This window comes from Oncorhynchus tshawytscha, linkage group LG13 (assembly GCF_018296145.1).
Source record: "Oncorhynchus tshawytscha isolate Ot180627B linkage group LG13, Otsh_v2.0, whole genome shotgun sequence".
NCBI classification, from domain to species: domain Eukaryota; kingdom Metazoa; phylum Chordata; class Actinopteri; order Salmoniformes; family Salmonidae; genus Oncorhynchus; species Oncorhynchus tshawytscha.
Genome location: NC_056441.1, coordinates 67,817,249 through 67,841,664, shown reverse-complemented (window position 1 = coordinate 67,841,664; position 24,416 = coordinate 67,817,249). Strand labels below are relative to the sequence as shown.

General features: G+C 44.1%; 1 protein-coding gene across 2 annotated transcripts in view; it reads right to left on the bottom strand.

The window, feature by feature from the left end:
* LOC112265557 (roundabout homolog 2) overlaps positions 1-24,416 on the bottom strand; it is a 79,997-nt gene that overhangs the window by 5,571 nt on the left and 50,010 nt on the right. For both annotated transcript variants that reach the window (XM_024442963.2, XM_024442962.2), the window contains exons 4-21: positions 24,144-24,264; positions 23,928-24,066; positions 17,279-17,406; positions 14,012-14,136; positions 12,465-12,636; positions 12,043-12,248; positions 10,605-10,686; positions 10,160-10,334; positions 8,928-9,094; positions 8,614-8,735; positions 8,264-8,480; positions 7,906-8,021; positions 7,117-7,300; positions 6,677-6,895; positions 6,238-6,280; positions 6,011-6,117; positions 5,428-5,787; positions 103-241 (exon numbers count right to left, since the gene is read on the bottom strand). In XM_024442963.2, coding sequence (XP_024298731.1) covers positions 103-241; positions 5,428-5,787; positions 6,011-6,117; positions 6,238-6,280; positions 6,677-6,895; positions 7,117-7,300; positions 7,906-8,021; positions 8,264-8,480; positions 8,614-8,735; positions 8,928-9,094; positions 10,160-10,334; positions 10,605-10,686; positions 12,043-12,248; positions 12,465-12,636; positions 14,012-14,136; positions 17,279-17,406; positions 23,928-24,066; positions 24,144-24,264 — 2,822 coding nt within the window. The remainder of the gene's footprint in view (positions 1-102; positions 242-5,427; positions 5,788-6,010; positions 6,118-6,237; positions 6,281-6,676; positions 6,896-7,116; positions 7,301-7,905; positions 8,022-8,263; positions 8,481-8,613; positions 8,736-8,927; positions 9,095-10,159; positions 10,335-10,604; positions 10,687-12,042; positions 12,249-12,464; positions 12,637-14,011; positions 14,137-17,278; positions 17,407-23,927; positions 24,067-24,143; positions 24,265-24,416) is intronic.

Below are 24,416 nucleotides of genomic sequence, written 5' to 3'. Positions count from 1 at the left end.
TCTTTCCCTGTACTGCCATTTCCCTCCTGAACACCAGGAGGGAAATGCTAACAAGCTATCCCATGGGAGGGTGTCTACAGGGGATGTAGTGCTGGGTGTTACCTGTTCCTCCCCTCATCCTGATATCTCTTGGTGTAACCACATCCTTTATTAGCAGGCAGTGGTAGAGACAGAACGTCCTCCCAGTTGAGTGGTGCAGGCTTAAATGGAGGACACACTGACCTCTGCTTCACCAGCTTGGCTACAGTACAGAGAGAAAGCAGACAGCCCACACACTTAGTTAAATCAAGCTGAAGAGAACATTGGTCAATATATATATATATATATATATATATATGTGTTGAAGTCGGAAGTTTACATACACTTATGTTGGGGTCATTAAAACTCATTTTTCAACCACTCCACAAATTTCTTGTTAACAAACAAGAATTTTCTCCAACAATTGTTGACAGATTATTTCCCTGTATCACAATTCCAGTGGGTCAGAAGTTTACATACACTAAGTTGACTGTGCCTTTAAACAGCTTGGAAAATTCCAGAAAATTATGCCATTGCTTTAGAAGCTTCTGATAGGCTAATTGACATAATTTTAGTAAATTGGAGGGGCACCGGTGGATTTATTTCAAAGCCTACCTTAAAACTCAGTGCCTCTGCTTGACATCATGGGGTAAAATCAGACCTCAGGAAAAAAAAAATGTAGACCTCCACAAGTCTGGCTCATCCGTGGAAGCAATTTCCAAACACCTGAAGGTACAATGTTCATCTGTACAAACAATATTACGCAAATATAAACACCATGGGACCACGCAGCCGTCATACCGCTCAGGAAGGAGACGCGTTCGGTCTCCTAGAGATGAACATACTTTGGAGCGAATAGTGTGAATCAATCCCAGAACAACAGCAAAGGACCTTGTGAAGATGCTGGAGGAAACAGGTAAAAAAGTATCTATATCCACAGTAAAACGAGTCCTATATCAACATAACCTGAAAGGCCTCTCAGCAAGGCAGAACCCACTGCTCCAAAACCGCCATAAAGCCAGACTATGGTTTGCAACTGCACATGGGGCCAAAGATCGTACTTTTTGGAGAAATGTCCTCTGGTCTGATGAAACAAAAATAGAACTGTTTGGCCAGAATGACCATTGTTATGTTTGGAGGAAAAAGGGGGAGGCTTGCAAGCCGAAGAACACCATCCCAACCGTGAAGCGCGGGGGTGGCAGCATCATGTTGTGGGGGTGCTTTGCTGCAGGAGGGACTGGTGCACTTCACAAAATAGATGTCATCATGAGGAAGGAAAAGTATGTGGATATATTGTGGTGAAATCTGCTCGGAGCCTTCACCGTGCGCTGCCACTTTAAGAGCGCATGAGCAGTAAGGAAGGAGGAGATAAAGAGAGCTCGTTCAGCTCTTTGGGGAGGGGCTCTTGGGTGGCGCGACAGTTTGATTGTGTGTGCTGTGCTGCAGAAGTTTTGTTTGTTTGTTTGTTTGTTTGTTTGTTTGTTTTCAGCGTGTGTAGTTTATAGAGTATTTAACTCAATCATCGGTGTAATCGCTCAAGGTCGTGGTTGTTTTCGTTTGGGACCGCGCCCGTTATGGATCGCATGGATTAGTAACAACATTGTTGCGAAGCTTTAACATACAAACCAACAAACCATCGGACAGTCAGACAGTACACCTGCACGCCTGAAGACCACAGCTAAGATCTCTCTTGTTATCTTTTTCGCTCTCTTTCTCTTCCCTCTCATTCCAGTGCTTTACCCTGCAACAGACTCTCTATTTTTCAAATGCACTTCCCATTGAAGTTCATTAGAGCTGGACTATTATTTCCCTGCCAGAAGTATTTGGATGGACATTTTAGTAGGTTGCTTGCAAGTTGTATATTATGTGAACTGTATTGAGGTGGGGTGTACTAATGACATGTGGCCGAGAAGACTGTGGACATTTTTAAGGCCTTTGTTGTGTCGATGAACACCCCCCACATTCATACCCTCTGCACTCATCCACTAGAAAATAATACAGATTATTGCAAATCCTATGTTGATGACTGGGTTCGTTCTTGTATGAAGTTGCTGTTCAATTGCTCTGCCATTATTAGTATTAGTGTTATTGTATGAGGTATTCTTGTTTGGGTTACCCCTGTGCTGTGATGTGGGTTTTATATGGTGTGTATTCTTTTTTCTCTCCACTGGCTATCTGGTAAACAGGCTACCCTCTAGGCAGTCTCTTCTGCTGATGTGTGTGGGTCTGGTAGTGGTACTCTCTCTCTTCTACTCTTTTCCTTTTGGCATGGTTAATACCTGCCTGGCGCCCGAACAAAATCTTTCTTTACCCTAATAAATACTGCTATAATATGGAAGCAACATCTCAAGACATCAGTCAGGAAGTTAATCTTGGTCGCAAATGGGACTTCCAAATGAGCAATGACCCCAAGCGCACTTCTAAAAGTTGTGGCAAAATGAGTTAAGGACAACAAAGTCAAGGTATTGGAGTGGCCATCACAAAGCCCTGACCTCAATCCTATAGAACATGTGGGCAGGACTGAAAATGCGTGTGCGAGCAAGGATGCCTACAAACCTGACTCAGTTACACCAGCTCTCAGGAGGAATGGGCCAAAATTCATTCAACTTATTATGGGAAGCTTGTGGAAGGCTATCTGAAATGTTTGACCCAAGTTAAACAATTTTAAAGGCAATGCTACCGAATAGTAATTGAGTGTATGTAAACTTTTGATCCACTGGGAATGTGATGAAAGAAATAAAAGCTGAAATAAATCACTACTATTATTCTGACATTTCACATTCTTAAAATAAAGTGGTGATCCTAACGGACCTAAGACAGGTCATTTTACTAGGATTAAATGTCAGGAATTGTGAGAAACTGAGTTTAAATGTAAACTTCCGACGTCAACTGTATCTACACGCACATTACCGCTCTAAAGTTTGGGGTCACTTAGAAATGTCCTTGTTTTTGAAAGAAAAGCAAATTTTTTGTCCATTTAAAATAACATCAAATTTATCAGAAATACAGTGTAGACATTGTTAATGTTGTAAATGACTTTTGTAGCTGGAAACTCTGCCTAGAAGGCCAGTATCCTGGAGTCATCTCTTCACTGTTGACGTTGAGGCTGGTGTTCTGCGGATACTATTTAATGAAGCTACCAGTTGAGGACTTGAGGCGTTGGTTTCTCAAAACTAGACACTCTAATGTACTTGTCCTCTTGCTCAATTGTGCACCCGGGCCTCCCACTCCTCTTTCTATTCTGGTTAGAGACAGTTTGCGTTGTTCTGGGAAGGGAGTAGTACACACCACTGTACAAGATCTTCAGTTTCTTGCCAATTTCTCACATGGAATAGCCTTCAATTCTTAGAACAAGAAAAGACGGACGAGTTTCAGAAGAAAGCTTTGGCTTCTAGCCATTTTTAGCCTGTAATGAACCCACACATTTTGATGCTCCAGGTACTCAACTAGTCTAAAGAAGGACAGTTTTATTGCTTCTTTAATAAGAACAACAGTTTTCAGCTTTGCTAACATAATTGCAGAAGGGTTTTCTAATGATCAATTAGCCTTTTAAAATTATAAACTTGGATTAGCTAACACAACGTGCCATTGGAACACAGGAGTGATGGTTGCTGATAATGGGCCTCTGTTCACCTATGTAGATAATCCATTAAAAAACATCTGTTTCCAGCTACAATAGTCATTTACAACATTAACAATGTCTACAATGTATTTCTGATCAATTTGATGTTCTTTTAAATGGACAACAAAAAAAGTGCTTTTCTTTCAAAAACAAGAACATTTCTAAGTGACCCCAAACTTTTGAACGGTAGTGTACACACACACACACTACCTTTTGGTTAATACATGATTCCATGTGTTATTTCATAGTTTTGATACCTACACACACACACACACACACACACACACACACACACCCTCATCAACTATGTAACAAAGTTAGCTACAGTACCAATCAAAAGTTTGGACACACCCACTCAAGGGGTTTTCTTTATTTTACAATTTTCTACATTGTAGAATAATAGTGAAGACATCACAACTATGAAATAACACATATGCAATCATGTAGTAACCAAAAAAGTGTTAGACAAATCAAAATATATTTTAGAGTCTTCATAGTAGCCACCAATTGCCTTGATTACAGCTTTGCACACTCTTGGCATTCTCTCAACCAGCTTTATTAGGTAGTCACTTGTAATACATTTCAATTATCAAGTGTGCCTTGTTAAACATTTATTTGTGAAATGTGTTTGAGCCAATCAGTTGTGTTGTGACAAGGTGGGGGTGGGGGGGACAAAGAGAACCAGTATGCAAATATCAAAGAAACGACAGTCCATCAATGTTTTCAGGTCAGTCAATCGGGAAAATTTCCTGTCGCAAAAAACATCAAGCGCTATGATGAAACTGGCTCTCATGTGGACCGCCACAGGAAAGGAAGACCCCGAGTTACCTCTGCTGTGGAGGATAAGTTCATTAGAGTTACCAGCCTCAGAAATTGCAGCCCAAATAAATGCTTCAAAATTCAAGTAACAGGCTCACCTCAACATCAACTGTTCAGAGGAGACGCTGAGTAGGTGAATGGATGATCCGCATGTGTGGTTCCCACCGTGAAGCATGGAGGAGTTGGTGTGATGGTGCTTTGCTGGTGACACTGTCAGTGATTTATTTAGAATTCAAGGCACACTTAACCAGCATGGCTGCCACAGCATTCTGCAGCGATATGCCACCCTATCTGGTTTGCGCTTAGTGGAACTATCATATGTTTTTCAACAGGACAATGACCTAGAAGGAGAGTGATGGAGTGCTGCATCAGATGACCTGGCCTCAACAATCACCAGACCACAACCCAATTTTTTTATTGAACCTTTAACTAGGCAAGTCTGTTAAGAACAAATTCTTATTTACATTGACGGCCTACACCGGCCAAACCCGGACGACATTGGGCCAATTGTGCGCTGCCCTATGGGACTGAGATGCAGTGCCTTAGACCGCTGCGTCACTCGGGAGCCCAGTACAATTGAGATGGTTTGGGATGAGTTGGGGACACAGAGTGAAAAAAAAGCAGCCTACAAGTGCTCAGCATATGTGGGAACTCCCTCAAGAGCGTTGGAAAAGCATTCCAGGTGAAGCTGGTTGAGAGAATGCCAAGAGTGTGCAAAACTGTCATCAAGGCAAAGGGTGGTTAATTTGAAGACTCAAATATTTTGATTACTACATCATTCCATATGTATTATTTCATAGATTTGACGTCTTCACTATTACTCTACAATGTAGAAACAGTAAAAATAAAGAAAAACCCTGGAATGAGTAGGTGTGTCCAAACTTTTGACTGGTACTGTATATCCTCGCCACTTAACATTCCATGAGCCCTTAACTACAGTACATGAGAAGTGTAATTGGTGCCTGTACCATTGCTTGTCCTGGCGTACTGCATCTTGGTGTACTCTACAGACTGTCCAGACTGGATGGTCCACTGGTCCAGGTCTTGCACCAGACCGAAGAGGCCGAAGTTGGAGAGGACGGGGGTACTGGCATAGGAGTCAGGGCCCTGGGTGCAGGGGGTGTTGGAGCCCTGGGTGCAGGGGGTGTTGGAGCCCTGGGTGCAGGGGGTGTTGGAGCCCTGGGTGCAGGGGGTGTTGGAGTGTGTGTTGTAGTAGGCTAAACCCTGCAAGTCCTCAGCAGCAGCTGTATTGATGGTGCTGTAGATGGGACTGTCAGTGGACACTGAGCTGTATTTCTCAGACTGGCTCAGGTAATTGGAGATGGCAACTGCAGTGAGAAATAGAAAGTCATTAAAACATTTAAAAAGTCAAACATTTCCTTGAATGAACCACTTGATCTTCCCTCTGCAATTTCCTGGTCAATCACAAAAGCTCAAATAGGTTCAATCATTTGAGCTGTAAAGGCAGCGTATTACTATTCATTTAGCTTCTATTCAAACTACTGCATTTTATCCCATCCCAAGTTGCAAGACGTGACTGTCGGCTCTCACCATTGTAGTATCTGTCTGTAGAGTCCAGTTTGCCAGAGCAACAGGTGACTGAGTCTTTTCCATTCTGGGCAACGTTCCCCATGTTGGAGCCCAGCATCCCTGGTCTACTGTAGACAGATGGAGAGAACTAAAGGTCAGATATTACTGTAAGTCTGTGCTGGTTGTAATTAAAAAAACGAGTCCACTCATGTTTACATTGATGCTCTGAGTAAAACCAAGATCTCTACCTTCCGTTGCTGAGACCAGATCCTTCAATGTGAGCAAATCCAACTGCAGGAAAAAACAACAAAAGCAATGGCTGCAATTAAAATATATCTTTATTATGCAGTGGCTTTCATCTAGGGCTGTTTGCCAAACAAATTCAGAAAATATGCCGTATACTCAAGGGCACAAAACAGTGTGTCCCACTTGTGATTCAGGCATGCCGTTTTTTTGTTTGTAATTTCATTAAGGCCATGCTTCTGTGTCTGACCTAGATACACTAAAAAGGCATATCACAGCAACACTAGGATTCAGAACCCACAGATTACAACAAGTCACATTTAAGACACGCAGACTTGGCAAATGTGATGGTGACAGGATTGGAACAGACTAGTATTGTAATGCTAATGGTGTTGTTTGTATGCTATGTGAATACAGTGTCGGGTTGAGGATGTTACAGTATACCTGCAGGTGTGTAGGCGAATGAGGTGGTGTAGTGTCCCAGCTCCTTCCTCCTGCGGTGGCGACAGTACAGCCAACCACTGAAACCCATGAGCGCCAGCCACGGAGCCACACCCAACCCAGCGATAAACGCTGGTTGGCAGACCACACCCGTGATCTGCTCTGATAGACTGAGGCTGCTGTCTTTCTGCAGAGGGTCTGAAGGCATGTCCAGTGACAGGGCTGTATGATAGAGTCCAGGTTATCAGTCTGGCAAATTAATTTCCAATATGGCTTCCTGAATAAACAGACAACTAACCCCATTGGTTTGTGTTGAAATACAGTATACCAGTAACAAACTATTCAGAAACCTCAAGCCTCGTCTTTAGTCATCTCCCATTACTGACTGAGGACCAAGTTGACAGGCTATTAATGTTGCATCTAAGGTGGTAAAGCTGACTCACTGAGGACCAGGTCTATAGGTGGGCTGTGTTCACCAACTCCCAAGATGGTGACTGCAGCCACCATCACATTGTACTGGAGGTCTGGTAGCAGCCCAGTCAGTAGGATGGACAATACTGCTCCATCCACTGTCCTGTTGATATGGCTCTCTGTCTTCATCTCAGAGTCACTTCCCAGGCACCAGACCTGACAGACAGAGAAACAAGCGTGATACTAAGTGGTGGAGGGACAGAAATGACCTACAACATTTAAAAACACTAGAAGCATCAAGTCGATCATGTTGCCAATAGGACAATTGAACCATAAGTGGAGATATTTTGTTGTTGTAAGCCAGCTCAACATGGGGATACAATAGGCTTTAAAAGCCTTTCCAGAAAAGTCTGAACATTTATTGGGGGACTGCAAATCAAAACTTAAGAGGAGATCCAATTGACAAGATGAGGACAAATTATTTATATCTGAGGACTAAATTTGTTAAATTGTGTTTTTGTATTCTATAGAAGTGTTGCTGTTAACAGATACTAATCAGGGAGCAATTTGCAATGTTTAATTAAAACCACTAGCACTGCATTTCTGTTCTGCACAGCATGTTTTGGCAACATTGATAAAACCGACTGCTTAAAATCAGCACATTGCTGATTCAAACAAATATTTATTTTTTCTTTCCCACGAACAGTTGTAGTGACTAATTAACTGCTCACATTTCACTATATTAACATCAGACAGTAGTCTAGAGTAGCACTTTCCTCCAACCAGGTACAGCTTCAACAGTCTCCATGCTGTAATCTCACCTTGTACTCCAGGACTATACCACTCTGCTCGTCAGAGGGAGGCTCCCAGGAGACACGGATGCTGGAGCTGTTGCTGAGCTGGACCACTGACACAGCCTGCGGGGGAGCACTCAACACTGGAAGGATGTGAATATGGAAAACTGTTAGTTAACAAGACCCAGAGGATCAAAAAGAGACTTGTCAATAAAATTGTGCTGTGGTGTTCTAGAGTAGCATATAACAGCATTGATTAGTCATTTTAGAAGCAAAAAAACCAAAAACTGGATTCTTACTGCCCTTGCAGCGACAATAAAGAAGTCTGTAGGCATAGTACACTACTTCAGAGAGGGACGCTCCTGCATCCCGCTGCGTGTCTTACCCTCCTCAGGGGTGCGTAGCAGCACCAGGGGGCTGTCCAGTCCCTGCAGCTCGTTGAAGTAGGGAAGGACCTTCACCTCATACTCTGTGTCCGTGCGCAGGTCTGATAGGACAGTGCTAAGCTCAGGCCCAGCCTTCACGTCCTGGACCAGCCAGATGCTGCCAGTGGAGCGGTACAGCAGCCTGTAGCCCTGCACATACTGAGATTGACGCGCCACCTGGCCAATGACAGAACACAGGAGGAGGGACATAGGAGGTGGGTATTGATCTACTCCAAGATATTGTAAAGTATGTAGCACAGTATAAAGTAGCATATTGTTTCTCCAGATTAGAATACTCAGTTTTACTCACAGTCCAGGAGACCTGGGCACTGGTGGGTGATAGGACCACAGGCTTCTGCAGGAAGACAGACACCTCCCCTAGTTCTCTCTGCACATGTCTGTGGTCCACCCCCTGCTCTGTAGGACTCCCATCTACAACAACACAGAGACAGAGAGAACTGCACTCAGAAGAGCCTGACATCATACCACATTGCATTGAGAACAGCCTGATGTCATACCACACTGCACTCAAAACAGCCTAACATCACGTAACACTTTACTACGAAACAGTTCAAGTGATTGAGTGATTATGCACATTATATGCTGTTCTGTGCCCATACTGACCCTGTGTCCTGATGGGTTCAGAGATGGGGCTGGGGTCACTCAGACCGTAGGAGTTGACCGCTCGGACGATGAACAGGTAGACAGTGTTTGGGTACAGGCCAATGACTGTGTGCTTCTCCTGTTTCACACGGTCAGCTACCGTCTGCCACACACTGCCAACAGATTGGCTGGAAAATAACATTTATCAATTACAGATTGAATTCTGGTAGGATTGTCTGGCCTTGTCCTTATACAGATATGAGGACTCGGCTAGCCGAACCGAACGAGTGGGCTAACATACTCCCTTAAAAGACCTTAAAAAACAACAAAAAAGGGACAATAGTACTGTTTGACAATTTTGAGATGCCGTAGCCAGTATACACTTCCTCAAAATAGTCCGAATTAATCTACAATAACGCAATTAATCTGTCATTAATTTTCAAGGGACGTAGAAAAATAATGTGTTCAAACAGATGAAAAAACCCTTACCGAAGTCCAAAAATAAACTCTTCCGAACTGTCATAGAAGATCTGCATGGCAATCTGCCCTCTACTGTACTCCAACCCCCTTCAAGCATCCCTCTCCTCCCCCCTCTCCTTCCATTAAGCCCTGTTCGCCAGTCCTAGGAGGGTTAGAGGAGGAATAATAGGATATGTTTCCATCCAGCAGCTAGCTCTATTTAAAGACTGTGCTCTGTTAGCTGCTTTCCTAAAACTTCATCTAACAGCTACCCATGGGAATATCTCCTCTCAAACTGTGCTGTCAGTCTCCGTGCCAATCAACAGGCAGCCTGTTGGCCTGTCTGTGTCTGGCTCTGCCTGTCCTGAGCCTCTGACCTCTCTGCCTGTGATGAGAGCTCTCTGGCTGGGCTGCCCTTACATAGCCCCAGGTCAGTGCAGTCCAGGATCATGGGGAAAATGCTGCTTTTTTTCCCCTTTATGCAACTGATTCTATGATTCTCTGCTCCAGAACGCTTTTATTAAATCTGCCACAGCTCGGTTTCCCTTCATGTCGTTATTTCTTGTCCCTGTGGCACATGTATGAATGGCTTAGTTAAACCAAATGGACATTCTCTGTATGTGAATAAAATACACATCAATAACACAACTGATATAGCAACAGACCTAGAAAGCATTGAAATAGAAATCCTCTATTTATATGGTGTCCTGCAGAGCCATGTATTAAGAGAGGTTGGGCAATGCGGTTTGCAAATATATGGCTCTGGTACCCAGTCCTTGCATGTCATACAGTACCTGAAGGCCTCAATGATGTAGGAGGTCACAGCGGCCCCACCCTCGTGGGGGTTGGACTGCCAGGTGAGGGTGACTGTGCCCCTGGTCACCTCCGTCACCACAGGCCTCTGGGGCGGCCCTGGCAGCTGGATGGACTCTGACACCCGGGGAACTGATGACCCAGGGGCTCCATCCTCTGGGACACAAACAGGGATCCGGCATGAGATAACATGAGACACAGTGGTGGGGTGTGATAATGGTACCGGGATATAGTGGTGTGTGGTAGTGTACTGGGATATAGTATGAGTTTGACTGTTTATTTTTCAAGTCTGTTGATATTCACACACAGTAGTGGTGAATAATGTAGCTAAAGCAGGAAAGTAGGTTTCCGTATAATGTAATGTATAATTTGAAACCAGTGGTGTTTGGTTTTGTGAGGCGCTGAGAGAATTGTGTGTGTGTTTACCTCTCATGGTGAGTGTCCCACTCCAGCTTGACTCCCCCATGGCGCTGGACACCACACACGTGTACATTCCCGAATCCGTATCCTAGCAACAGATGTGCATTTTAGCTCCCTTACACGAGGAGAGGAGACCCAAAACATTGGAACCATGGTGCTTTAGATACTGTGTTTGCTAATCCAAGTGGAGCCGATCCCAGTGGATCTCCTCTTTTTACTTATTAATAGCTTTTTTGTTCACTGCTTTGCTGCCTGAGACTCACTTTTAGAAGTTTAAAGGTAAACGCTTTTATAACATGCCACTTTGCCACAAAGCAGACATCCCTCAGCCACAGCAGCACTAGGAGTCCTGAGTGAACAGTAGTCTACATGGTCTAGCTCACAGGTGTTAAACTCATTCCACAGAGGTCCGAGTGACTGCAGGTTATCGCTCCTTCCTTGGACTTGATTCATGAATTAAGCTAAATTATTAGTAAGGAACTCCCCACACCTTGTTGTCTAGAGCTTAATTGAAAGGAAAAAATTAAACCAGCAGACACTAGGTCCTCCATGGAATGTGTTTGACACCCCTGGTCTACCTGCTCTCCTTTGCCACAGTACTGTATACATGTCCTCATGCTTCACTGGCCTAATGGTGTTACCAACACTGGGCTGGCGGAGTGCCAGTCTACTGTACATCTAACATAAATTCATGTTAGATTTGACCTCTGGTTGGTGGACTGGTAGCATGTGGACAGATGAACTCTGTGTGAGTTTAACCACTGCTGAAATATTGAAGACTAGGAGGGGCATCGCTAGGCTAAATATTTTTAGTCCCTCTTTCTCCCTCTAGAACTGGTCCTCTCCCTCCCTCTTGATGCCAAGCTAATGCATGTCTTCTGTTCCATTGAGCACAGTGGCATGGCATATTTCCCCCGCCTCATTGATGCATTGGACTTTGTGTGTTAATGCTCCAAGTTTGCTGAGCACAAATGCTGAGCATGACACAGTGATGACAGAGAGCGAGAGAGAGAGTTGTGCCAGAGATGTAATTAAAGGCTCTGAGATCGTTAATCATGCGTGGCCACAGTCAATTATAACAAACGATGCTGCACTCCCCGCTCCGCACGCCCACCTCCAGTGAGGCCACAGCACAAAAGGGCCACTGACTGGTCTTTCATCAAAGCAGAACACATTTACAAACAAGCCCATTCATTAACATTACACACTGCATAGGCACGTAATCACACCGGAGAAGTCTGTTTGAAATTCAGTTTCACCTAGACTTTAAAAAAAATTGTAATGGAGGAGAACATAAAAACATTGCCCTCTGGCATTGCGAAAAGTAAAAATGTATAGATGATGGATGGCATTTCTGTCCAGCCGCGCAATACTCATTTATTCATGAGGATCAAAAGACAAATCCGATCCCAGACATTTTTATTCCATGACATCATACAAGTACCTCAACATTAGTGATCTGCAGTGTCCCGTTCTCCATCAGGTTCATGCGGGGGTCGTCCTCCACAATCTTTTTCCCGTCCTTTTCCCATCCGATCTTTAGTGAGGGTCCACCAATCGCATGACAGTGAAACTGGGCTACGGACCCCAGAGCCAAAGTCTGATTGGCTGGGCCTTGGCGGATTATTGGTGGAACACGGTGTGAAGGACCTATGGGGGAGAGGGAATAACCGACAGGACATTATGTCAGTGGGTCCTGTCACACACGCTGTAATGTCCACTCTATTTGACAGTGGTTATGTAGAGCTGTCAGAGCCTACCTGCTAATCCATACATGCATGTTATAATATCAATGCATTTGTACTGGGCTCTCCCCTCCCAGTACCATATTCCTTCCTCGTCCCAAAGTAACCCCCTCAATCTCACCCCCTTCCACCTCCAGCAGGGCTTTGGTCAGGACACTTCCTGCTACACTGATGGCCTGGCAGATATAATACCCAGAATCCTCTGGGTGCACGTCGGTGATGGACAGCTCTCCACTCATGGACACAGAGTAGCGGCCGGACTGGGAGAAGTGCTGGCCAGGAAACAGCAGCATCTAGACACACACACACACACACACACAGAGCGAGAAAGAAACACTTGTGATGAATCAGAGATGTACTTTATGCATGCATTATACAGAATAGCAGGAGATGACTTGGGACTTTTGTTTTGGTCTGTTGGCTTGATGTGAGGTGACAGACGCTTTACACACGGCCAGAGTGATGAGAAAGGGAGATGGGCATGAATAGGGGGAAGGGACATCCTTCCATCCATCTCCCCATCCATCTAATTCCTGTAAGAGGCATAGACTGAGTGTAGGACCAGGGTTATAAACCCACAAGACAATCCCAAAAGTACAGCAAACCGCTTCACAAGCAGGGGCCCGACCAGGCACCACAACTATCACAGACTGGAACACAATGAAACTTATTCAGAGAGCCTCAGGCCAACTTCCCCTGCATGGCAGATCTGAGGGTTAACTCCTCTACCACAACCATCTAGTCAAATAAAATCAAATTTCATTTGTCACATGTGCTGAATACAACAGGTGTAGTAGACCTTACCGTGAAACACTTACTTACATCTTTATTGTTCCCCCTCTGTTATCAGAATGTATTTCTATTAAGTTATAATGACAGGTGTTAAATGTAGTGTTTCTGTGCCTATTTTCCAGGGAAGCAGCTCTTCTCCCACCTGATGTAGCTCATCCGAGTCAACCCCCTCCTCTACCCTTCATCGGTCTGCAGGCAACAGCGACTTCCTCGCCAACGCACTCCCTGTCACGCTTTCCAACACGTATCAGTATTTGCATTTTACAGCCAAATGCAAATGAGCTCCCTCCCTCATTTCACCTCGGCCAACGTCTCTTCAAGAGCCCGGGCAATCATGAAAATAAGTGAGAAAGCGCTGTTAAATCTAACGATTCCCGGGTTTGTTTTCAAGCTGAGAGGAATCAAATGAGTCACCAACTAACAAACATGGTGAGAAAACTATTTATCTGCTGCTGATCAAAATAACAGACTTGAGCACAAATAAGGCTAAAACACCACAAAATCCTACCGGTCCCATGAGGCTCAGTTGGTAGAGCATGGCGCTTGCAATGCCAGGGTTGTGGCTTTGTTTCCCACGGGGGAACAGGACAGGAAAAAGTTTTTTTTTTAAATGTATCCACTCACTACTGTAAGTCGCTCTGGATAAGAGTGTCTGCTAAATGACTAAAATGTACATGTACTTCAAATGTGACATAAAAACATCACTACTTTGTTGATCAGTTTAAAAGTGCCATTTATCTACAACTACACGTTGTAGTGTATACAGTTGGAATTTTCTTTAATTCTTTTAACCTTTTTACAAGGTATTAGTCTTTCATTTTTTAGGGGGTAGTCTTTATTGGTCTCTCTCCATTTCTCAGGAAGTGACACTGTTACCTGGCTTCCTTCTTTCTTCCAGAAGATGGCAGGTGATGGGTTTCCTCTGGTGCCACAGCGGAAGGTGACACTGCGCCCCTGAGCCGAGTTCTGGTCCCGGGGTTTGATGGCGATCTGTGGGGGCACTGGAGAGGAGAAACACTCTTTTAGGAGATTCAGGTTTTAGGCTTTAGCATTTAAATTCACAATTTTATCCTGCCTCCCCTGCATAATCAATACCTACTCAGTAATGCCAGAACAGTATTGATTAAACATTTAGCACTACCCTTGTACTCCATGATTTGACTGCTGTCACATTTAGCCCTCATGGTTTACCTTTCTGATTAATCTGCCCTATCATTCTCACATTATCCAGTGAAAACATTGATGCATATCTTTTATACTGAGACGAGCCATCTAATTCCAATCAAACTATTGTGATGGTATTTGTGGGTTTACTTTGGAGTGATATCAGTGGAAATGAACTGGCGGTCAGGTTGTGTGTTGTGGCCACAGCTTGCTTCTGATCCCACCACATCGTCTTCCTATAGACATTGACTGAATAACAACAGCACTGACTTCCCTTCCATAGACTCTGAGCTCTCCTGCTGCTTAATCTTCTCTGCAGGCATTTTCCCGGTCTTCACACACACACACACACACACGATCAGGCTAAATCCTCAAGGGAACAGAGTCATCTGTGTCGTGTCTTGATTTTCTCACTGAGGGAGAACACAGCAGATCTTCCCACGTTAGAGATGGAACACACACACACAGCCAGAGAGCGACTGACTTCACTACACTAACACCAGCCAGCAGGGGGGATGTAACAGGGAACCGTGCAGAGAATCTGTTACTAAACAGTCATGTGGTTTATGTTCACTTCAAATAGTCATCAGAGTGGACATGTAACAGAACTGCCTCTACCTTTTGATATTTAGATTTGTTTTTACAATATAAAAAAACATCAAAAGAAGTGGAATAATTGCCTATTTAGAAATCATGGGTTTCTATGGTAACATACAGAACAGTATGTCAATGAATGTGTGAACTTTATGTCGTCATACATCAACACACTTCTTTAATAAGAGTAAAAACAGCAGCCTGGTTCCTCTAGGTTTCTTCCTAGGTTTTGGCCTTTCTAGAGAGTTTTTCCTAACCACCGTGCTTCTACACCTGCATTGCTTGCTGTTTGGGGTTTTAGGCTGGGTTTTTGTACAGCACTTTGAGATATCAGCTGATGTAAGAAGGGCTATATAAATACATTTGATTTGATTTGATAGCAATCCTTAATCTGGTACGAAATTAAGTCACTGTGTCAGAGTACAGGCTTACTTACTGCACTGCCTGAGTGCTGCAACGGGCCAGTACTAAGTCATGTTACAGGCTCTTTTATACCATTAGGTGCTGATGATATTGCATGCATTAAATATCACAACCCCGCCACCCTAGATTAAAAAATATATTTGAAAAAACATCTACAAAGTCAGAATGGTGACTTACAGAATGGGCCGACATAGATGGAGGTACAATGAGAAACATCATGAGATTTCATCAGGACTGACAAAAGCAAATGGAGGATGAAGTCAATCCCGCCCCCCATCAGCCAACACACACACACACCAAACACCGCACGTCTTATTAATAGTGGTCCTGCTCTCTGGCCCACCATCTCCCAAACAGCTGTCAGAGGGAGTAATCCATACGGTTTAGCATAAGCTTCTTTCAGTGGAGTTGAAGAGAAGAGAGCACAGCACAGATACATTGATATTCCAACACATCCAGATGGATGGGAAGAGTTCTGACAACTCCGCATGACCACTGTCAAATGAAGTGGACATACAGTGCCTTGCAAAAGTATTCATCCCCCTTGGCTTTTTTCCTATTTTGTTGCATTACAACCTGTCATTTAAATATATTTTTATTTGGATTTCATGTAATTGACATACATAAAATAGTCAGAATTGGTGAAGTGAAATAAAATTACTTGTTTAAAAAAAATTCTACATTAAAAAAATGTCAAAATGGAAAAAAAGTGGTGCGTGCATATGTATTCACCCTCTTTGCTATGAAGCCCCTAAATAAGATATGGTGCAACCAATTAGTTAAATAAAGTTCACCTGTGTGCAATCTAAGTGTCACGTGATCTCAGTATAGAGACACACACGTTCTGAAAGGCCTCAGAGTCTGGAACACCATTAAGCAAGCAGCACCATGAAGACCAAGGAGCTTTCCAAACAGATCAGGGACACAGTTGTGGAGAAGTACAGATCAGGGTTGGGTTATAAAAAAAATATCCAAAACTTTGAACATCCCACAGAGCACCATTAAATCCATTATTAAAAAATAGAAAGAACATGGCACCACAACAAACCTCCCAAGAGAGGGCTGCCCACCAAAACTCACAGACCAGGCAAGGGGGGCAACAAAGAGACCAAAGATAACCCTGAAGGAGCTGTAAAGCTCCACAGCGGAGATTGGAGTATCTATCCATAGGACCACTTTAAGTCGTACACTCCACAGAGCTGGGCTTTATAGAAGAGTAGCCAGTAAAAAAACATTGCTTTTTGGCCATCAAGGAAAATGCTATGTCTGGTGCAAACCCAACACCTCTCATCACCCCAAGAATACCATCCCCAAGAAACCTGTTTGTCTTCCAGAGATTTGAGAGTGGGATGGAGGTTCACCTTCCAGCAGGACAATGACCCTAAGCATACTGCTAAAGCAATTGAGTGGTTTAAGGGGAAAAATGTACATGTTTTGGAATGACCTAGTCAAAGCCCAGATATCAATCCAATTAAGAATCTGTGGTATGACAAAGATTGCTGTACACCAGAGGAACCTATCAGCAGTTTTGCATTGAAGAATGGGAAGAAATCCCAGTGGCTAGATGAGCCAAGCTTATAGAGACATATCCCAAGAGACTTGCAGATGTAATTGCTGCAAAAGGTGACTTTGGGGGGGAGGGGTGAATAGTTATGCACACAAGTTTTTTTGTCGTCTCATTTCACAATAAAAACATTTTGCATCTTCAAAGTGGTAGACATCTTCTGCCAATCAAATGATACAAAACCCCCAAAATCCATTTTAATTCCAGGTTGAAGGCAACAAAATAGGAAAAATGCCAAGGGGGGTGAATACTTTCACAAGCCACTGTAAGTGTGTGACTACTGTACTGCATGCATGAGTGTGCCTTCGAGAATGTATATCAGTGTGTGTGTGTGTGTGTGGGAGAGAGTGAGAGTGTGAGAGAGAGGGTGTGTGAGTGAATTAATATTTGTTTCTTACCATGGACCTGTAGCATGGCTGACGCCTCAGTCTTGCCCACGCTGTTCTCAGACATACAGGTATAAGTTCCCTCGTCCTCCTCTCTCACCCCGGTCAGACGCAGGCTGTTGTCACTGCGGATCTCAAACCTGGGACAGAGACACACAGAGAGTCAAAAGTACTTGCATCAAGTAAACCATTGAGAGAAGGAAAGTCAGACAAAGTTCTGAAATATTTTCATAAACTAAACCTGTTTGAAACAGATTGACTCTGTTTCAAAGTGTTTTCCTAAAGTAAACCAGACAGTAAACCACAACTACTACCTTATACACACAAGTGTAAAGGTATAAAGAAAATGAACATAAAGATATGAGTAATGGTACAGAACGGCATAGGCAAGAGGTAGTATATACAGTGGGGCAAAAAAGTATTTAGTCAGCCACCAATTGTGCAAGTTCTCCCACTTAAAATCGAATCAAATTTTATTTGTCACATACACATGGTTAGCAGATGTTAATGCGAGTGTAGCGAAATGCTTGTGCTTCTAGTTCCGACAATGCAGTAATAACCAACAAGTAATCTAACTAACAATTCCAAAACTACTGTCTTATACACTGTGTAAGGGGATAAAGAATATGTACATAAGGATATATGAATGAGTGATGGTACAGAGCAGCATAGGCAAGATACAGTAGCTGATATCGAGTACAGTATATACATATGAGATGAGTATGTAAACAAAGTGGCATAGTTAAAGTGGCTAGTGATACATGTATTACATAAGGATGCAGTCGATGATATAGAGTACAGTATATACGTATGCATATGAGATGAATAATGTAGGGTATGTAAACATTATATAAGGTAGCATTGTTTAAAGTGGCTAGTGATATATTTACATCATTTCCCATCAATTCCCATTATTAAAGTGGCTGGAGTTGAGTCAGTGTCATTGTCAGTGTGTTGGCAGCAGCCACTCAATGTTAGTGGTGGCTGTTTAACAGTCTGATGGCCTTGAGATAGAAGCTGTTTTTCAGTCTCTCGGTCCCAGCTTTGATGCACCTGTACTGACCTCGCCTTCTGGATGATAGCGGGGTGAACAGGCAGTGGCTCGGGTGGTTAATGTCCTTGATGATCTTTATGGCCTTCCTGTAACATCGGGTGGTGTAGGTGTCCTGGAGGGCAGGTAGTTTGCCCCCGGTGATGCGTTGTGCAGACCTCACTACCCTCTGGAGAGCCTTACGGTTGAGGGCGGAGCAGTTGCCGATTGTGCATCTGTAGAAGTTTGTGAGTGCTTTTGGTGACAAGCCGAATTTCTTCAGCCTCCTGAGGTTGAAGAGGCGCTCCTGCGCCTTCTTCACGATGCTGTCTGTGTGGGTGGACCAATTCAGTTTGTCTGTGATGTGTATGCCGAGGAACTTAAAACTTGCTACCCTCTCCACTACTGTTCCATCGATGTGGATAGGGGGGTGTTCCCTCTGCTGTTTCCTGAAGTCCACACAAAGATGAGAGAGGCTTATAATTTTCATCATAGGTACACTTCAACTATGACAGACAAAATTAGAAAAATAATCCAGAAAAATCACATTGTAGGATATTTAATGAATTTATTTGCAAATTATGGTGGAAAATAAGCATTTGGTCAATAACAAAAGTTTCTCAATACTTTGTTATATACCCTTTGCTGGCAATGACAGAGGTCAAATGTTATCTGTAAGTCTTCACACACTGTTGCTGGTATTTTGGCCATTCCTCCATGCAGATCTCCTCTAGAGCAGTGATGTTTTGGGGCTGTTGCTGGGCAACACGGACTTTCAACTCCCTCCAAAGACTTTCTATGGGGTTGAGATCTGGAGACTGGCTAGGCCACTCCAGGACCTTGAAATGCTTCTTACGAAGCCACTCCTTCGTTGCCCGGACAGTGTGTTTGGAATCATTGTCATGCTGAAAGAACCAGCCACGTTTAATCTTCAATGCCCTTGCTGATGGAAGGAGGTTTTCACTCAGAATCTCACGATACACGACCCCATTCATTCTTTCCTTTACACGGATCAGTCCTCCTGGTCCCTTTGCAGAAAAACAGCCCAAAAGCATGATGTTTCCACCCTCATGCTTCACAGTAGGTATGGTGTTCTTTGGATGCAACTCAGCATTATTTTTCCTCCAAACACGACGAGTTGAGTTTTTACCAAAATGTTCTATTTTGGTTTCATCTGACCATATGACATTCTCCCAATCTTCTTCTGGATCATCCAAATGCTCTCTAGCAAACTTCAGACGGGCCTGAACATGTACTGGCTTAAGCAGGGGGACACTTCTGGCACTGCAGGATTTGAGTCCCTGGCGGCGTAGTGTGTTACTGATGGTAGGCTTTGTTACCTTGGTCCCAGCTCTCTGCAGGTCATTCACTAGGTCCCCCCGTGTGGCTCTGGGACTTTTGCTAACCGTTCTTGTGATCATTTTGACCCCACGGGGTGAGATCTTGCATGGTTCCCCAGATCGAGGGAGATTATCAGTGGTCTTGTATGTCTTCCATTTCCTAATAATTGCTCCCACAGTTGATTTCTTCAAACCAAGCTGCTTACCTATTGCAGATTCAGTCTTCCCAGCCTGGTGCAGGTCTACAATTTTGTTTCTGGTGTCCTTTGACATCTTTGTTCTTGGCCATAGTGGAGTTTGGAGTGTGACTGTTTGAGGTTGTGGACAGGTGTCTTTTAAACTGATAACAAGTTCAAACAGGTGCCATTAATACAGGTAACGAGTGGAGGACAGAGGAGCCTCTTAAAGAAAAAGTTACAGGTCTGTGAGAGCCAGAAATCTTGCTTGTTTGTAGGTGACCAAATACTTATTTTCCACCATAATTTGCAAATAAATTCATTAAAAAATCCTACAATGTGATTTTCTGGATTTTTTTTCTCATTTTGTCTGTCATAGTTGAAGTGTACCTATGATGCAAATTACAGGACCCTCATCTTTTTAAGTGGGAGAACTTGCACAATTGGTGGCTGACTAAATACTTTTTTGCCCCACTGTACATATGAGAAGAGTAATGTAGGGTATGTAAACATAAAAGTGGCATAGTTTAAAGTGGCTAGTGATACATGTATTATATACAAATGGCAAGATGCAGTAGATGACATAGAGTACAGTATATACATACACATATGAGATGAGTAATGTAGGGTATGTAAACATTATATTAAGTGGCATTGTTTAAGGTGGCTAGTGCTACATTTTTACATACATTTCCATTATTAAAGTGAGCTAGAGTTGAGTCAGTATGTTGGCATCAGCCACTCAATGTTAGTGGTGGCTGTTTAACAGTCTGATGGCCTTGAGATAGAAGCTGTTTTTCAGTCTCTCGGTCCCTGCTTTGATGCATCTGTATTGACCTCGCCTTCTGGATGATAGTGGGGTGAACAGGCAGTGGCTCGGGTGGTTGTTGTCCTTGATGATCTTTATGGCCTTCCGGTGACATCGGGTGGTGTAGGTGTCCTGGAGGGCAGGTAGTTTGCCCCCAGTGATGCGTTGTGCAGACCTCACTACCCTCTGGAGAGCTTTACGGTTGTGGGCGGAGCAGTTGCCGTACCAGGCGGTGATACAGCCCGACAGGATGCTCTCGATTGTGCATCTGTAGAAGTTTGTGAGTGCTTTTGGTGACAAGCCGAATTTCTTCAGCCTCCTGAGGTTGAAGAGGCGCTGCTGCGCCTTCTTCACCACACGGTCTGTGTGGGTGGACCAATTCAGTTTGTCCGTGATGTGTACACCGAGGAACTTAAAACTTACTACCCTCTCCACTACTGTCCCGTCGATGTGGATAGGGGGTGCTCCCTCTGCTGTTTCCTGAAGTCCACGATCATCTCCTTTGTTTTGTTGACGTTGAGTGTGAGGTTATTTTCCTGACACCACACTCCGAGGGCCCTCACCTCCTCCCTGTAGGCCGTCTCATCGTTGTTGGTAATCAAGCCTACCACTGTAGTGTCGTCCGCAAACTTGATGATTGAGTTGGAGGCATGCATGGCCACGCAGTCGTGGGTGAACAGGGAGTACAGGAGGGGGCTCAGAACGCACCCTTGTGGGGCCCCCCAGTGTTGAGGATCAGCGGGGTGGAGATGTTGTTACCTACCCTCACCACCTGGGGGCGGCCCGTCAGGAAGTCCAGTACCCAGTTGCACAGGGCGGGGTGGAGACCCAGGGTCTCGAGCTTGATGACTAGTTTGGAACGGTACTATGGTGTTAAATGCTGAGCTGTAGTCGATGAACAGCATTCTCACATAGGTATTCCTCTTGTCCAGATGGGATAGAGTAGTGTGCAGTGTGGTTGCGATTGCATCGTCTGTGGACCTATTGGGGCAGTAAGCAAATTGGAGTGGGTCTAGGGTGTCAGGTAGGGTGGAGGTGATATGGTCCTTGACTAGTCTCTCAAAGCACTTCATGATGACAGAAGTGAGTGCTACGGGGCGGTAGTCGTTTAGCTCAGTTACCTTAGCTTTCTTGGGAACAGGAACAATGGTGGCCCTCTTGAAGCATGTGGGACCAGCAGACTGGGATAAGGATAGATTGAATATGTTTGTAAACACACCAGCCAACTGGTCTGCGCATGCTCTGAGGACGCGGCTGGAGATTCCGTCTGGGCCTGCAGCCTTGCGAGGGTTAACACGTTTAAATGTTTTACTCACGTCGGCTGCAGTGAAGGAGAGTCCACAGGTTTTGGTAGCGGGCCGTGTCAGTGGCACTGTATTGTCCTCAAAGTGTTCAAAGAAGTTATTTAGTCTCTCTGGGAGCAAGACATCTTGGTCCGTGACGGGGCTGGTTTTCTTTTGTAATCCGTGTTTGACTGTAGACCCTGCCACATACCTCTTATGTCTGAGCCGTTGAATTGCAACTCTACTTTGTCTCTATACTGACGCTTAGGTTGTTTGATTGCCTTGCGGAGGGAATAGCTACACTGTTTGTATTCGGTCATGTTTCCGGTCACCTTGCCCTGGTTAAAAGCAGTGGTTTGTGCTTTCAGTTTCGTACAAATGCTGCCATCAATCCATGGTTTCTGGTTTGGAAATGTTTTAATAGTTGCTGTGTTGCTATTTGACCAAGAAGGAGAGTGATGGAGTGCTGCATCAGATGACCTGGCCTCCACAAAATCACCCAATCACAACCCAAATGAGATGGTTTGGGATGAGTTGGACCGCAGAGTGAAGGAAATGCATCCAACAAGTGCCCAGCATATGTGGAAACTCCTTCAAGATTGTTGGAAAATTATTCCAGGTGAAGCTGGTTGAGAGAATGCCAAGAGTGTGCAAAGTTGTCATCAAGGCAAATGGTGGCTACTTTGAAGAATCTAAAATATATTTTTGGGTTACTACATGATTCCATATGTGTTATTTCATAGTTTATGTTTCCATGATTATTCTACAATGTAGAAAATAGTAAAAATAAAGAAAAACCCTTGAATGAGTAGGTGTGTCCAAACTTTTGACTGGTACTGTACATGTCAAAACTAATGAATCCTCACTGGCCTCCCATTCATGAATTTGTATTGGCTGAGGGAAGGGAAGGCATGAATTAATGAGTAATTACTGTAGCTGTGCTTTCTAGGTCACATACTTTAATCACATATGCATCCCTGGTGAATGGGCTTCCCTAATTCTGTCAGTCTGTCTGTACTTCCAGCACTCCATCAATCAATGTATCACACCCCCCACACACTTAAAAAAGCATCCCCCTATTTATTTCTGCAACACATTCACTGATCACAAATTGTAAGCAAGCTACAGTGCCTCCTAAACACATGACTGACATCAAAAAGGAGGGTGGGCTATCAACTGATCATTCAAATTGATGATTGATGTACATCTGCTAGTTAGCTAGTGAGATTTATTTGACTGATTATGATTTATTTTCAATACTTGTATAAAATAACTACATGATATAATATTCATAATCTTCTATCTCATGATATATGGCTGGCTGACTAGTGGCTTGTGTGGATATTTTAGTATGTGGTTAGCTTGCCTGTGTTGCTGCTGCCCTGACACGTGCAACTCTGACTGAAAAAAAACGGTGAGTTTGGGTTGGAGGGTCGTTGATGCAGCGTCTCCTCTCTATGTCTTTCTGCCTCTCTATGCTGTGTGTATCAGCCAACCAGAGCGAATATTATTGATGATGTAGGCTGAATGAAATATTATGCTACTCTGACAATACTGTTGATATTTAAACTAGGTAGCTAGCTACACATACTCAAGTAGTGACCGCATCTCTCAAGCTATGCATGTTTGGATACCAGGCACGCGTGAGCTCCGCACAGGGCAGATCAACAGGCGCTACCAACGGACGGAGTGGGTTATGGGATTAGCAAACTTGATGACATCACGACTACTTGCAGGCAGTGGGTACAGAACAACAATGAAACAATATTATACAACAAATTCATTTTGAGGGAAATTATATCACCGCCCAAAAGGACACTTTGGAGATTGTAAGGGCAAAGGGACATGAGCTCTACACAGGTAGAACCCAATCTGTGCACCCCTGGTGAATGGACTTCCCTCATTCTGTACCTTCAGGACTCCATAAATCAATGTATCGCTGGGTGTTTTGTCTCTCTTTAGATGCAATTCAATCAGTTAGGTCTACTCACTAATAGAAAAATTGTCTGTCAATGTGTCCTCACCTCCCGCGGGGGAGCTCTGCCTGCTCTCGGCGCCAGCGTACCGTGGGAGCGGGGTCTCCATGTACCTCACACAGGAAGTCAATGGTCTCTTCCTCCATCACTACCTGGTTCACCGGCCTCCGCATCAGCACAGGACGCTCTGCAAAGAGAGACCCAGAGTTACACACGAAGACACCTTCACACACACACACACACACACACACACACGAGACTCACCATACACCACCAACTCAGCAGGATCACTGTCCCGCTCTCCCACCACATTGGTGCCCACACACACATACATGCCAGCATCACTCTTCCTGGTGTGGGAGATCATCAGCTTGCCCCCACGCATCTGAAAAACAAGACAGTGATGACAGGTCATCATATCACGTCATGTATTAGCCTTTGTGCTTTTCAGAGGAGAGCCAGTACTTCCACCATCTGAAATCAGCACTACAAAATGCATAGACAGTATCATTAATGATTCCACCATCATCAACAAGT